The sequence below is a fragment of the Calonectris borealis genome, chromosome 23, assembly GCF_964195595.1.
Source record: "Calonectris borealis chromosome 23, bCalBor7.hap1.2, whole genome shotgun sequence".
NCBI classification, from domain to species: domain Eukaryota; kingdom Metazoa; phylum Chordata; class Aves; order Procellariiformes; family Procellariidae; genus Calonectris; species Calonectris borealis.
Window position 1 is genome coordinate 8,256,091 of NC_134334.1, and position 15,841 is coordinate 8,271,931.

The 15,841-nt window shown below is 55.2% G+C and overlaps 2 protein-coding genes across 2 annotated transcripts in view; both read right to left on the reverse strand.

Annotated features, from left to right (window-relative positions):
* Nucleotides 1–200: 200 nt before the first annotated feature.
* Nucleotides 201–2,703, reverse strand: CPLANE2 (ciliogenesis and planar polarity effector complex subunit 2). Its single transcript, XM_075172554.1, has 6 exons — nucleotides 2,682–2,703; nucleotides 1,818–1,937; nucleotides 1,582–1,734; nucleotides 1,379–1,503; nucleotides 1,149–1,288; nucleotides 201–593 (listed from the first exon to the last, which is right to left on the reverse strand). The coding sequence occupies exons 2-6, from the start codon at nucleotides 1,921–1,923 to the stop codon at nucleotides 365–367; spliced, it is 753 nt and encodes a 250-aa protein (XP_075028655.1). The 5' UTR covers nucleotides 1,924–1,937; nucleotides 2,682–2,703; the 3' UTR covers nucleotides 201–364.
* Nucleotides 2,704–5,250: 2,547 nt separating this feature from the next.
* Nucleotides 5,251–15,841, reverse strand: part of FBXO42 (F-box protein 42) — a 48,133-nt gene continuing 37,542 nt past the window's right edge. The window contains exons 5-10 of the mRNA XM_075172556.1: nucleotides 9,895–10,048; nucleotides 8,728–8,838; nucleotides 8,350–8,446; nucleotides 7,235–7,291; nucleotides 6,651–6,767; nucleotides 5,251–6,495 (exon numbers count right to left, since the gene is read on the reverse strand). Of these exons, the coding sequence (XP_075028657.1) occupies nucleotides 5,398–6,495; nucleotides 6,651–6,767; nucleotides 7,235–7,291; nucleotides 8,350–8,446; nucleotides 8,728–8,838; nucleotides 9,895–10,048 (1,634 nt within the window). The 3' untranslated portion in view covers nucleotides 5,251–5,397. The remainder of the gene's footprint in view (nucleotides 6,496–6,650; nucleotides 6,768–7,234; nucleotides 7,292–8,349; nucleotides 8,447–8,727; nucleotides 8,839–9,894; nucleotides 10,049–15,841) is intronic.

Consider the following 15,841-nt stretch of genomic DNA (forward strand, 5'->3'; position numbering starts at 1 on the left):
CCCATCTGCATCACCCCGCAGCACCCCAAATCCCGTAGCACCCAAAATCCCCATCACCCCCCAGCACCCCAAATCCCCCAGCACCCCCCAGCACCCCAAATCCCCCAGCATCCCCATCTCCAGCACCCCAAACCCTCCAGCATCCCCAGCACCCCCCACCCCAGCACCCCCGATCGCATGAGCCAGGGCACCCAGGCATCTTTTTGGTGCAGAAACGTGGATTTTGGTCAAAAAGCACCTTCCCGCCTCCCCCCCCCCCCCCCCCAAACCCCCATCACGGGTCTGGACGCACTGTTTAATGGCGGGGGGAGGCCAGAGGCCACGGTGAGGGCCCCCCCCCCAAACCTGCCCCGCAAGAGGGGGTTCAGGCAGGGGGGGACCCCTCGTCCTCCGGGGCGACACCGGCGGCGATTTGGTCCCGCCGCCAGAGCCTCTCGACCAGGGCGTCGAGGAGGGGGGCGACCCGGGCCAGCCCCCCGCGGCCCCCCCCGGCCCCCGGCCCGCTGCCCGCCCGCAGCACCGGCAGCCCCCAGGTCCCCTTGAAGGCCGTCACGTCCCCCTCTGTCACATCCGCCTGCGGGGACAGGTCGAATCTGGGTTGGGGGGGGGACACACAGTCAAGGGAGACACCAACATCCTGAAAAATCCCCCCAAAACCCCATAAAAATAAGTGGGAGTTGCCAATCCATCGGCGTAACGAAGTGTGAACGTTCTCAGCCTACCAAGGTACTGAGTAGTGCGAAATATGGGGGTGCAAACCTGCTTGGGGGGGGACACACATGGTCAAGGGAGACACCAACACCCCGAAAAATCCCTCCCGGCGGACAAAACCCTATAAAAATAGGTGGCTGCTGTGATTCCATCCGTGTAACGAAGTGTGCACGTTCTCATTTTACCAAGGTATTGAGTGCTGGGTGCAAAATCGCTTGTGGGGGCACACACGGTCAACGGTGACACCAACACCCTGAAAAATGCCCCCCTGGGGAGGGGCAAAACTCCCTAAAAATAAGTGGGCACTGCAAATCCATCGGTGTAATGAAGTGTGCATGTTCTCAGCCTACTGAGATGCCAAGCGATGCGAAATACGGGGGTGCAAACCTGCTTATGGGGGAATGCGGACCCCCCCAGAGTCCCCCTGAGAAGGATACTTAGTGCCGACGACCACCCTAACGAGGTTTTCTTCGTCAGGGCCGACCACCCGGCTCATCTGGGCCGGCAGCTCCTCGAAGGACGAGCGGTCGGTGAAGGAGAAGAGGAAGAGGATGGCGTCCGCCTCCTCCTTACAAGCCTAGGGGAGGGGGGACACGGTGGGACAGCCACCGTCATGGGGGGGGTCCTGTGTCCCCACCCCCCCCAAATTTGTCCCCCAGCGACTCACGGGCAGGAGATGCTCAAATTTTTTCAGGGCTCCGTCCCCGCAATCCCAAAAATGAAGCTGGAAGATGACGGGGCGGCCGCTGGCCCGCAGCTTGGCCGGCCAGTAGACGGTGGTGGCCTCTATGCCTGGGGGACACACACACATGGTCACCCCCAGGGGACATCGGGGGTGCCCTCTGCGTCCCCCCCACCCCCGTGACGTACCCAGGGTCTCGTGGTGGACGGGGGGCACGGGGGTCCCCGCCAGCGTGGCCACCAAGGCCGTCTTGCCGACGCCGCTCTTGCCGGAGAGGAAGAGTTTGTAGGGGACGGTGGGGGCGGCCAAGGCGGGGGGCAGCGCTGGGCGCTCCAGCAGACCTGCGGGGGGGGGGGTATGGGAGGATTTCTGGGGGGTCTGACACCCCATTTTGGGGGGTCTGGGGGGGGGATGTGGGGCTCACCGAACACTCTCCGCTGGTTCTTCTGGAGGATGGAGTCCAGGTAGGGGCGGCCGGCGGGGGAGAGGAGCCAGCCCGGCTCCAGCACCGAGCCCCCCTGCGCCGCCATGCGCCCCCCGAAACCTGGGGGTGCAGGGAAGACGCCCCCCCCCCCCCGCCCTTTCCCCATGGGGTCACTGCACCCCACAGCTTGGGGGAGCAAGGGTGTCCCCTTCTGACCCCCCCACCCCGGGGTCCCAGCACCCCCCAGGGTCCCAGCACACTCCCATGGGGCTCTTGAGCCCCCTCTGGGGTCCCTGAGCCCCCCCTCGGGGTCCCTGCGCCCCCCCCTAGGGGTTCCTACACCCTCCCATGGTGTCCCTGAGCCCCCCCGGGTCCTTGATCCTCCTTATGGGGTCCCTGTCCCGCCCCCGGGGTTCCTGCACCTCCCCCGGGGTCCCAGCTCGTTCCCATGGGGTCCCTGAGCCCCCCTCATGGGGTCTCTGCCCCCCCGGGGTCCCTGCGCCCCCCCTAGGGTCCCAGCATCCTCCCATGGGGTCCCTGAGCCCCCCCGGGTCCTTGACCCTCCTTAAGTGGTCCCTGCCCCACCCCGGGGTCCCTGAGCCCCCCCATGGGGTCCTTGACCCCCCCTCCACGGGGTCTCTGTCCCCCCGGGGTCCCTGCGCCCCCCCACGCTGTCCCAGCATCCTCCCATGGGGTCCCTGACTCCTCCCCCCCCCCGTGGGGCCCTTGCACCCCCGGGGTCCTTGAAACCCTCCCATGGGGTCCCTGCACCCCAAACCCTGCAGGGGGGTGCCACGACCCCCCCCCCATGCGGTCCCCCCTTTCCCCCCGCGGTCCCTTTAAGGCGCGGCCCCTCCGCCTCACCTGCGGCCGCTTCCGCCTCGGAATGATGTCAGCGGGGGGCGTGGCCTCGCATCCGCCCCGCCCCCTTGGCGCCGCGCATGCGCGGGAGGTGGGGATGGGGGGACACGTGGAGTGGCGCAGACCCCGACCCTATAGCTTATGGGGGGGCGGCCCTATAGGCTACAGGAGACCCGGACCCTACACATTATGGGGGTTCCCAGCCTTATAGGCGATGGGAGACCCCAGTCCTATAAATTATGGGGGTGGCAGCCCTATAAGCTGTAGGAGACGCCAACCCTATAGCTTACGGGGGGCAGCCCTATAGGCTATAGCAGACCCCAACCCTATAGGGTATGGGAGATTCCCTGCTTTTCACTTTGCCACACTTTGGGGTCCCCATCGCTGGTTACCAGCCCCGGCAGGATTTGGGGTCCCCAATTCCCACTGCTGCCACATTTTGGGGTCCCCATCCCCAGCCCCAGTCCCGGCAGGCTTTGGGGTCCCCGATCTCCAGCACTCCCCCCACTCCCCTTTTTTGAACCCCTCCGTTCATCCCCCCAACCTCGTGCCCCCCTTTTTTCCGCCTCTATCTATTGCTCTAATACTGCCCTTTTTTTACCCAGTAAGACCCCAAATCCCCCCTTTCGCCCCCAAACTCGTCAGGGAGCGCAGCCGGGGTTTCCCTCCCCGTCATTTCCCCCCCCCGACCCCCTCCCCCAAAGGACCAACCATCCGTTTCTTTTCCTTTTTATTTGTTAAACCGCTAAAAATTCATCTGGATGGTGGGGGGGGGAACCCATTAATACTCCCCCCCCCCCAAAAAAAAAAAAAAATGTACACAAGATTTTAAATATCACCGAAAATCGCTTTTCATTCCTACGCTCGGCCGAGCCTGGGACGACGATGTGGGGGGACACCTGAGTCACGGTGGGGGGGGGACACCTCGCTCACAGCACCAGCGGCTCACGGGGCGGGCGTGTGTCAAAAATTTGGGATGAATTTATCGTTAACGGCGCAGAACATGCCTTTCCGCGACGGAGGGGACGGAGGAGGGAAAGCCCCGGCCGCTCGCTGGGTTTGGGGCCGGTTACAGGGATTTTGGGACCAGTTGAGGATGGAGACTACGTAAATATTGGGAAAACGGCCCTCGATGCTCCGTGCAGGGAGAAGGACGTCAACCCAAGGCCGACCCGCCATCCATCCCTTTTTTGACTCTTTTTTTTGGGGGGGATGACAAGAGACATGCAAAGGGGAGGAGGGAATCGATGCCGAAGCCCCCACCGCCTTCCCCGCAGCGAAGCTTGAAGTGGAGAAGAAATATTTCATAGATCACCCTAGGTGCTCCTGAGGTTTTGGGGGTAAAAATTGCGTTTTGCCATTCCTTAGGACAAATCAAATACGTTTGGGATTGGAGTGGGAGAGGCTGGATTTCACGAGGGATTTATTTACAGAGGTGGAAACGCCGCAGACGAAGCAAAACCCTCCCCATCCCCATGCGGCTGGGATGCGATTTAAGGCTCCGACCGGCAAAAAGCTCAGTGGGGATGGAGGGGGGGAAAAAAAAAAAAAGAGGGGAAAAGGGGCCACGTCATGGCGCTGCCGGTTTGGGGAGGATTCCCTACTTTTCAGGTGCTGGAGGTTGTTGACCAAAACCTGACAAAATCTACCCATTTTCCCCACCCCCCCCCCATCATCTCGAGGGGAAAGGGAAGGAGGGAGGTTGTCCCAGAAGGACACACAGGTTCAATCCCTTGGGATTTTAATTTGTTTTAATCTTTGGGGAAGGAGGCACATGCAAAGATGAGGTGCAGTCACTGCCATGGGGGCTGCTCACGCCCTCAAATTTACCAATATTCATCCTTTTGGCTGGAAAAAAAACCCTGTTCCCAGGCTACAAGGTGCTGGTTCAGCCTTGAACGGGTTTGAGCTGTTGAGTGAAATGAAACCTTCCACGTCTAGAAGGGAATTGGCAGCCAAGTTTCTCAGCTTTGGGGAAATTTTGGGGATTTTCAGAGTAAATGGTGTGTTTTTTTGCGGATCAGAAGGGATCAGGGCTGATCCCAAAGCCTGATCCAGCTCAATGCAGCACAGGGCAGGGAGGGGAGGATGCTAATGCCCGGCTAATTCTTAATATTTTTGGCATTTCGATGCAAAAACCCTGTCCTTTCTTCCTTCTTTCGGTCCTGTACGGAGGACAGGAACGAGAGCGGCAGGCCAAAGGGGTGAGAGGCAAAAAAAAAGGCATCGCGTTTGTCTCGAGCAAAGGTCTGCAGCGCTGGAAGATTCCTGGTGGGGTATTGCTGTTGTTTTCCTTACGGATTCAAGCATGGAAACAATCAGTGCGCGCAAGCTAACAGCCTCCTGCCTGCCGGTATTTGGGTTGTTCGTATAAAACCGCTTTTAATCACATCCCGCGAGGAGGTTCGGAGAGAGACGAAGCCTCTCAAAGCCCTGGAAAATAAAACCAACCTCAGGAGGATACTGGATGGCAGATCTCCCTGCCTGCTCACCCCAAATCCTTGGCTCGGATCGCAGCCTGTAAACACAATTGGCTTTACTGGGGTCTTACTGGGAACCGGCGGGGCAGCGCTGGAGGTTTTGCTTGGACTTTATTGGTTTCTTGCTCCCTAATTCACAGTTTGAACACCTGTGCGACAGAGTAAGGGCTCGGAAAGGAGAGGGAAGAGCCGCGGGGAGGGAGGGGAGAAGGTGATGGCGGTGAAGGGTTCGGGCCACATTATCTTTTTGCTCGCACAAAGTACAAGGCATTTGTTTTGGGATAGTATTTCACGTTTTGTTTCTTGTCCATGAGGCCACCGAATATGATTAACTCCCCTCTGCCTTGCACCACCGTGTGTAAACTGGTTTCGGGTGGCCCCACCACCGAACTGCTGTTGAACACTTTCCATTTGACTCGTCCTTTTTCCTTGGTGTCTTTAATGTCCAGCACGTACATCTGCATGGGTTTGCAGTTCATGCTCTGGTATAAAGGCTTCCCCACGTTGAGGGATTGGGGAGGGTGGTGGCCCAGGCGGCGGGCGATGGGAGGTAAGGAATGGCCGTCGCCTTGGGTAGAGCCCGGACGCGCTGCCGAGCCCGTCTCGGCACCCGGGGACCCCGGGGAAGAAGCCAGGGGAGGGCTCAACGCCGCGGAAGCCGAGGAGCCTTTGGAAGAGAGGGCTTTGACGGCCTCCAAGCTCCTCCGGAGCGCGCCGGGGGAGACGGCCCCCGGGAGGGAGCTGGCGACGTGGGGCGGCGTATGGATGCCGTTGGTCTGCTCGGGGGGGTTCCTGACGCTCGCGCCGACCGTCCTGCCCTCCACACCGTCCATCTGGCAGATGATGGAAGCCGGTTTCTGTTCCCAGCTCAGATCGACGGATCCCAAACGGAGGTCTTTCTGCTCCGGCAGCGATCCACGTCGCGGCGCCAGGGCGAGCCCCACTTTTAGGTCGTATCCTTCAGCCGCGGAAGGGGTGCTGGGCGATACGACCTGCACGGGGCTGTCCAAGGATGCACCGCCGGCCGCCGTGGCTCCGGGCGATAAACTCCCACCGTTGAGGACAGGGGAACTGTCCCCTCTGGCTGGGGAGAGGCTGCCTTCCCGGGATCCCGAGGGGGTTTGCCTCTGCGCTCTGGGTCGCAGGGTGCCCCAGCGGCCGTTGACGCAGGGAGCCTCGTCCGTGTTCCTGACGGGAGATTGAGAGCGGTATTCCCGTGTTTCGGGGACCAGGGCGGGCGGCGTGGCGCTGATGGGAGAGGGGCGAGAGTTCAAGCTGGGACTCAGCGGGGCTCTCCCGCTGGGAGCTTGGCTAAAGACCACGACGCACTGTCCCACCTGAAAGAGGAGAAGGGGAGAGAACAGGTTACAGACAGCAGGATGACCTTTTGCGCTGTTATTGGGGAAAAAATAGGTGGGTATGGAGCATTCTGGGCAGGCAATAAAGATCAAGGGATGTATATGAGAGAGCAGAGACCCCACTGTGTCCGTACCCTGCAGGCAGGATGGCACCACAGCTCTGGGGCTCCGTGGTCTTCGTTCTCCACCTTGAGCGGCTGCCACGTCCAGGGGTTCACGTGCATGTGCAGTAACCAGGCATCTTTAAACAACTGTGAAGAAAAGCGTGACAGATTTAGGAGCCCGGTTTGAGATTTAGGAGCCTGGTTTGCTGCTGAGATCACCCCATCAGAGGGAGGAGTGGTGCTTTGCTGCTGCAGACAGAGGAATGGTGACCCAGATCAGGATCTGACCGCCAAGGAGTGACTACACCCTGCTATGGCCACGGACAAATCCCTTCATCTCCATCTTCTACCCCAGTATAAAATCAGGGCTAATTCTTCCCAGGCTCAATTAACCTGCTCAGATAGTGCCTGGGGTGCTTTTTTCTTAATTAATGCAGCTCTAGCAATAGCTAGACAGCTTCTCTGGAAAATTTACCACGTGGGTGCCCAGACTTGCAGGATAAAATGCCACCCGGGTAACGTGCAGAGTCCCCTCTCTCCCCAGTCCAGCGCTCAGGGCTCAGTTACAGCAAGAGGCGTGCAGTTCATGCCCATGCTCCCCCCAGGATACTTACTGCATTGGGACCACCACAGCCACCGAGGATTAAAATGGTTTCGTTGTCTATCACGATCTGGAGGGGACAAAGAACAGCGTTTCAGACCAGGAAGGACGCGAAGCGGTCCCCAGCGCTTTCGGCAAGGCCTCCAAGTGCGGGCAGAGCCAGGTTATGGCTTCTCAGCCGTGCAGACGCTGCCGAATTTTGTCCGCCCCGGGATGAGGAGTGGAGCTGGGATGGAGAGCCGGTTTTGCTGGGCCCGAGGCAAAGCGGGATGCAGGGCTGACCCCACTGCGTCGTCTCGAACAGCTCACAAACCAGCACCTCTTACAGAGGAGAGCCATTTCCCTTCCTGGAGCTGAGCCAGGGGACTCGAGACCCCTCTTCACTAAAGGGGAGAAGGTAAAAGGACCACTGAGGAGGCCACGTGCTCGCAGCAGTATTTGTTAGATGCTGGTGGTGGCTGAGCTAGTCCCTTAGTCTCCTTTTCCATGGACGGAGAGAAAGGCACTTGAGGCACGACCCATCCGATCTCTTCTGGGTGCCCTGCTGGGCTGAGATGACCCACACGCTGGGAACCACTGACCATCCTCCTGGGGACCGTCAGGGGAAGGCAGGGATGCCAGCTGCGACGGAGACACCCGCATCGAGCCAGGCGACTCCCACGAGCTCCCTGCCCCGGGCGGGCACTAAAACAGGCGCTGCCAGAGCTGTGCTTTGAGCAGGTAGAAGCCAGAGTCGCTCGAACCGAGAATCAGGAGAGCGGAGCAATCAAAAGGGCCCCAAGCCAAACCAACTTGTGATAACATTTCATTGATCTTAAATGCCAGGGGGATGATCGCTGGGTGAAAACAGCAATTTGTTTTCTAGAAATGCTCATTAGAGCTCTGAGTCATGTGCAAGAGACGGCGCGGTACCTGCCTGGGTGTCAGGGAGATTAGAAGCGCACCCTCGCGGAACAGATGGCTAGGGAAAACAAGGGCCCGTCGGGCAAAGGCTGCAAAGATAACTTGGAAATTGGGAGCTAGCTTTCAGGCGACCTGCAGAGAGCTGCCTGGAAGCTGGAAATTAAGGCGTGTCTGGTTGATATTCGGCAGCGTGTGCTGGTGCTGAGCTAGTGAAGGAGAGCTCACCTGAGACTGGCCACCTCGCGGGTGAGGGCTGGGGCCAGAGATGTTGGGCTTGGACCAAGCCCACTGCTCGAGATCCAGCACCCAGACGTCGTTGCTCCTGCAAGGATGAGACAACAAGTGTTGGCGATACCGCTGGTACAAGCAGACACTCGGGGCATTTGAAACGCGGGTTCAGGGCAGAGTTTTAGGGCAGAATTGGGTTTTTCGCGGGCTGGAGCCTCGAGGAGATTCGCGGCGAGAGGCGAAGGGTGAGCTAAGGCAGCAGGCAGACCCCAAAACCCTGTGATTTCCTTCCAAAACGCTATGAGCTACTCTGGGACCACCACAGCACGCTCCTCGCTTGCAGGAGCGCTTGTCAAACACCCTCACCCCACTTACATTTGCCGAGATCCTAGCGAACCCCCGAAAACGATCATTTTGTCTTCGATGACACAGGAGGAGTGTCCTGCCATGGGAGGGGGGCCGTGGGTGGTCACGATGCAGTTCCACCTGGGGGAAGAGGGAGGAAGACATTCACCATCAGGTAGGAAAGCGCTGGGTGAATGGCAAAATGAAAAATCCCAGGGGCCGGCAAACTCCTCAAGAACACGTTACAGAGGAAAACCTCAGGGAAAACCTCCGAAGATCCAAATAGTAACGAAACTAATTAGAAATACTAATGCGCTAAACATTTTTAAAGCATGACAAAGTCACAAGGCCAAGTTGGAAATATCGCCCCTTTCAATTAAGTTCGCCCTGAATTATTTCCAACACGGTTTAATTACAGCTTTCTAACGACACTGCCCAAAAGTGCATTGGATAATTGACACTTTTGATGATGAAAAGTTCTCAATGAAAGAGGAGCAGGAACCATCGCCGCTTTGATACAACATTCGCTCCTTTCTCACACACAAGCATCAGTGAGAAAGCCTGGTCTAAAACCAGCCGAACGGTGTTTAAAGGGAAAAGGAAAATTCCTGCCATCTCCGCGGTCACTGCTGGATGCTTTATTAAGAGTCCAGGAGCTGTAAAGGCAGAGAGCTTACTAAAATGGTGCAGATTATCTGCTTTATCACGTCTCCCTTGGAGGGCCACAGGAGCTTTCAGTTTTGGACCGTCGCTAAAGGCAAGACCTCCAGGAGTTACGGCTTTATCTCCTGCTTTCCTCAAAGACCTCACTGTCTTGCAGCCAAATCGATTATGTGTTTAAAACATTCACATCCAGATTTCCCACCCGGCTGGATGGGAACGCTTGGGGAGTCTGGCATATTTTAGGTACGAGTCGAGAGCCATACGGAAGCAACCACCACCTGAGAGGTGCCAGACAGCAGCGTGCCCAGGTCTCTGCTCTGCGCTTGTGTTTTTCGTTTTTTCTTTTTTTTTTTTTTCTTTTCTTTTCTTTTTTCTCTCAGTAAGAGCATCGCAGACGCACCTAGGAAACCAAGCTTTCCTACAAGCCAGTCCCAGGCGGGCTCGGAGAGACACCCTCCGGCATTCCTCCAGCTGCATTACAGCCACATTTTTACAGGATCAAAGCCCGGGCTTCGAATCCAGATGTGCTCTTACCAGTTTTTGGAGGGCGAGTATGTATGGATTTCATCGAAGAACCTCTCTGGCTGGTGCAGAGGGTAAGGGCTCGGCCGTGTCCACCCACCAAAAAGCACAAGCAAGTCCTTGTAGACCACCAGCGTGGCCCCAGCCTTGGGCGAGGGGTACGAACCTGGGCAGGGATAGAGAAGGGGAAGGTTAGGAAACCACGCTTGAACACAGCCACAGAACTCTGCGTCAGTTTTACTGAAGTGCGACAACACGGAGGCTCCACCTTTAAAAAAAAAAAAAAATAGCAGAAAAGAAGGCAAGATTAGAGTTGGGAGCCTGGGAAGAAAAACTACTGCCAATTTGTGTCATCGTAATTAGTAGGAGCCTGAAAGCGCATCTCATGTGTGGCAAAACATCTGTCACTCACTGGCAGGAAATTGCTAGCTTTCTAATGTATCCCTTGAAATTATTGCTTTAGCACTGAATAAAAGCAATAATTACCTCCAAATACCTAGTAACTTCTCCCCAAGGAAGGAGGGAGAACGAATACCGATTCCAACGCATCCGGAGTCGCTCATGGCAGATCGCTCGGGTACTCATGCACCGGACCCCATTTTTTGCAAAGCGGCACGATTAAACCCTAACCGCTTTGCTGCGTGAATTAACAGTCACTCCTCACGTCCGCAGAATGAAGTGCTCCTCTAAAAATTATTAAGAGATTTTTTTGCTTGCCTTCTTCAAGGTTCAAAAGGCTCTGCTTGGGCCAGGGACCTCCCGAGCAGGACCTGCACGAGCAAGACGATGCGACCTCTTGAGCTCGGTGCCATTGCGATTTGCTGCGCTCAGAAAATGCCGTAGATCCCGAAGTTTTTCCTGCAGCGTAGCAAAGCACCGAGCTCACCTCTCAACTGCAAAAATACAAACCCTGCCTGCTCCAGCAGCCAGAGGTGCTGTGTCACTACCCTGCTGCTGTATTAGGTGCTGAATTGCTTCCCAGGAAAAGCTAAAGCTGCATCCAAGCATCCTCCTTCCCACGGCCATCACCAGCACCAGGCAGATTCCTCCACCTCTGCAGTCACACTTTCAAAATAATCATAAATACATCACCCAAAAAACACGGATGCACATGCTCGGCTGCGGGAACCGGGGGCAGCTCAAGGGCAAGGCTGCGCACGCGGCCGCAGAAGCACCGTCACCCTCCTCAAAAAGGCTGATAGACCAAACCGACCTCTCTCTCCTCCCATGTCCTAATAGGACTTTGAGAAACATTTTTAGCAGGTAATGACATGCAGAATGGCGACTATTTTTAAAAGAAACCAGAGCAGCTATTTTAAGATGCTGCAGCTGAGAAAAGCAATTCGATTGCGATGGGTTCCAGGTGGTGGGTGGTAAGAGCCCAGCCAAAAAGCAACCCCCGGCCAGACGCAGAGGAGATGGCTGCAGGGTCCCTGAGCCTTTCTCCAGGGACAAAGCACGTCTTGCTGCCGCTCTCAGGTATACGGCTGTGGGGGAAAAAGGGAATAAAGTTGTGCAGGAAACAATTCTTGTGCTGGGGCACATATATAACATGGCCAAGGTCTCCTTGAAGACGAGAGTGCCAGAAGAGGGTCATGTTTGGTTACTCTTTGTTCCCGAATTCCGGTTTTCCTGGCTCGTTCTGTGGCTCTGTGCAATTCATTGATCCATACCAGCAGGTTTCCAGCCTAAATATTTCCCCGGCAGAGCATAAAGTTGCTTGGCATCGCAAACCAGATTGCTCGAAACATTTCTACCTGACTTGTAGAGAATCGGCTGGCTGGGCTTCTCCATCAAGGACGCCACAGGGCAGCATGGGGCGAAAGGTGCTGGGTTTAAATTAGGTTATTTTTAAACAAAAAGGGTTAGCTAGAGTCATCCCAGGATGGAGAAACAGATTGGTACTTTGCTCAGAAAGGTCTGGGATGCTGCGGAGTGAGAAAAGCCACCGTCCTACTGCTGTAAACTGAAGGTCAACCCCAGCCTCAGACACCGAGACAGTTCCCAAATGAGTCAACAACGTGTAAAGAGCCCAAGGCAGAGGCTAGCCCTGGTTTTTCAGAAAGCTTTGCCTGTTATTGAATGTTGTGCGGGTGTAAATGAGCGGAGTTTCATTCTGCAATGCAGGAAAAATCTTACTTTTACAAGTCAAGAGTTGGCCTCTCAAAGCCTCTTCCAACCAGACAGTCAGGATATCTACAGATGCTCTCTGCAAAAGAGATGCACCCCAAGCTTGTCGTACCGGAGAGGGCTTCAGCGATCTTGTGTTCGAGTAGAAACACGCGGACAAGGGGCGGCTGAAACACGAAGAATTAATACCGCTTATCTCTAAAGCAGGGGAGAGCTGCTGGGTGCTGCTGCCACCGTCCCCGGGAAGGGCAGGAGCATCTCGAGGGAGGCAGAGCAACGCCTGCCCTGCCCAGGCGAAGGGGGAAGGCGACCGGCAGCCTTTGTGACTTCAGGTCTCAAGTATGCGGAGGAGCGCAGGGACATCAAAGGGACACGGCTCAATTACGTGGGGCCCCGTAACAACCTGCTCAAAGTCCGAGCTCTTTGGAGGATGTGCCGTGCCGAGCGGCGTTTCAAAGGCTTGCAGGAACATACTTGACACGGGAGGGCTTCCTCCTCTCCGGGATTATGCTTGCAAATGAAACGGCTTCTGTTCCTCGCCGCGGACAAGTGCCTGCAGAAGACCATCGTTAGGTAATTGCACCGGTTTCAACTGCTCCCTCGGTCAGAGCGCAGAGAGGACTCTTCCTGGCTGGGTTTCCAAGCTCCACACCCTGATAACACCGTCCAGCCCGATATCAGATTATCTTTCCTTGGGGATAAAAATTCAAGCATGCAGAGGGTGTAGCACAACTAACTACTCCTAAACATAGAAGGCAACACCTCTTTACAGCTGACGCTGTTTATTCAGTCGGGATGAGTAGCTAAAAGCTGGTCCGAGCTATTTTTTTTCCAGTTGATGGATTTTCCTGGCTTGCAAAGCAGATACATACTTTTCAAAAAAACAAACAAACAAAGATCTCCGGCTTCCACGGATGTTTGGAAGAGAAATGCCAGCCGCTGATCGCTTCTGACACAAGCTCGGGATGCTATCTGTTTAGGATCTGTCCTTATAAGCAGTTTTTAAAGCCCATTTATTCAGTCCTCTAATGCAACCAGAGCAGCACACGCAGAGCTGAACGACCACAAAAGAAAAGCCTGGCTGTAAGGGCACGCGTAACACGAATTTCCAGACCAGCCTTTTACCTATGGTAGGCGCAGCCCCAAGCGACTCCAAGAATGAATACCAAGTGCAGCTTAAAGTAAAAATGAAGGAGGGGGGGGGGGAAAAAATCACATGGTGCCTGATTTGATGGGATTACCCAGATGAAAGGATTGGTTCAGATCGATATCGTTTGGGGAAATGTTGTAAAAGAGATGCGCTGGAGCGGAGCCAAGGGTTTGCACCATCTTGGGGGGAAGGTTAAAATATGGAAAGAGTTCTGGGGTTGCGTCAAGGGGATAAATTTTGGGGAATTTTATTACAGCAGGTTTCTGGAGATAGATGAGACGAGAGCTACTAATAACAACCAGGGGCCGTTATTGCTGGATCTGATGGATTTCTCAAGCCACCTTAGCTCCAGCAAGAAACGACGCTATTCTCCCTCCAGTGAGCTGATCACCGTCATTCGCCAGCCCATTCGATTTACACAAAATGCCAGGATAAACAGAAACAGGCCCACAGCCGCGTTTCCAATTTCAAAGCTGAGAAATTAAAGTCAGCTCGTCCAGCAGCCAGTAGATTTCAATGTGCAAAGAAAGCCAAGCTCCCAGGTTCAAAAGCTGCCCGCAATCTGCACACCAAAGGCATAGGAAACCATCCCGGGGAAGGGCTTGGGGCTAACAGCCACTACCTGCACCAGCAAAAAAACAGGCAAGGCGATGGTCCTGCTCTGCCGTGGCTCAAGCCACGCTGGAAACACAGCGGCTGCCTGCCAAAGCCGGCCTCTCCCTGCAAACAAATTACGTTTGTTCACCAAATTATGTCCCATCACAAGGATGCGCTTAGTTTGGTGGGTACATTATCAGCAGAGCGCATTATTATCCCAAAGAAAAAGCCAGAGGGAGATGCTGAACCTGCATAGTCAGGTATGAAAAGCAACATTTGTTGGTGACCAGTGCTGGTGTTTCCCAAATGGTCTGTACCTCTGCAAAGTCAGAGCGTTTCAGTATAACCCATCTGCAGAAGAACAAAAAGCTTTGCGGGATTTCACCCCGAGGAGCTTGTGTTGCTTAGGGAGAGTAAAACAGAAGTGGTAAAAAGCAAATTCTGTTTGAGAAGGGAAAAAAAAGGACCCAGCTGTCGGCTGTCACAGCAGAAATGATGCTAAAAGGATGGCTTGGAATTACTGCACTCTGCCTCCGACTTACAAAAGCCCTGTCTCAGACCTTTCCTGGTGGGAAGAGCCGGCTGTCCCGTCGCTGTTTTAAACCGTGTTTATCTCCAGGGGAGCAGCATGTGAAACAGAGAGCTCGTGCTCTCCCCAACGGCTTGGCAGAGGGTGAAACCTGCTGCGCTGCCTCCGACTGACCGGCAGCAGCCAGCCTGATGCTCAGGCTGGATTTATGAGCCCGGCTTTTAGGCTGGCAGAGACTTAAAGGTGCCAAAGTCCTAATCTGGAATCCTCATCCACCCCAGCACCATCATCTACCCCAGCCGAGGGATTACCTAGCCTACTCTCCATCTTGCGAAGGTCCATCCCAAACTTGTGTGACAGCGTGAAATCCCCAAATCTTTCTCCTTCGATGGGAAGGGAAACCAGAGAAGGAAAATAATAAACCCCTCTGCTTCCCAGGCCAGCCGGGATTTTTCCACAGCAGTCTGCAGATTTGCCCGAAAGTTTTTCCCTCGCCAGCAGTTTGCGAGGTTTCACAAAGGGAAGATGAAGCAAGCCAGGGAGCAGCGGTCCAGAGGCCGGAATACGGCACAACTGGCAGAGGACGAGCATCCCGGCAATCCCAGCATTAGCATGGGATTTGGGAGACGCCAAAGGAGAGCTCCTATGAGAACTGCAGACATCTCCACAGCACGTTGCACACTGGCTCCTTCCCTAAGTCCAACCCCAACATTGAGGACTCGCTGGTCAGCTGCCTTGGATCCAGCATCTGACAGTCACCTGCTTTCATCCCCGAGACGTTCAGAACGCGGCACTGGGATTACAAACGTTTTCAAGACCGGCTTTGACTGGGTCTGCCTAAACCTTAAAGCTTTTAAGAGCCAGGAAAGTATCATTTTCCCTTCCCAAAGCCACATGTGATTTAGTGTTCCCTCAAATCTAGCTTAAAAAAAAAAAATTCCTTGCTCGGAAGTAGACAGGAATTCAGCTTTGCAAGCGTTTAAAGAAAAACCAACCAAGATCCGATTTGTCTCCCCAACAGGGAGACAAAACTTTCGCAGGCGCATGCATGCACTGCCTGCAGAATACCTCTCCGGTAGTGCAGGAAAGATATCTGTGCACCACTGCAGAGGTTTTTTTGCAAGTTACGGGGGTTGCAACCAAACCACAAGCAGCCCCCCTGATGATTTACACACAGAAAAAGTTTCCACCAGGCTCTCAGTGTTGAATTTCCACCCTACAATGACACAGGCTCATGGTACAAGCCCAGTCAAACCCACGGCGTCGAACCAGAGGTCTGGTTTCTTGCAATCTTTACAAAAGGCAGAAACGCCCGCCGGGGAGGATAAGTCACCTCTAAGCTTTTGCAATGTCACAGTCCTTTTTTTTCTTTTTTTTTTTTTTACCCAGGAAATGCCGCGACTCCAAGCCCGATAAAGCTGTTGAAAAGGAGAGGCAGTGCCCTCTGAACCCTGTGCAACAGGATTACTGAGTCACTCTGTGCTAACGCTTGGCAAAAATGTCCTTACGCAGCAAGCTGAGCAAACAGTGATGAGATATGAGTGTCAGAACGC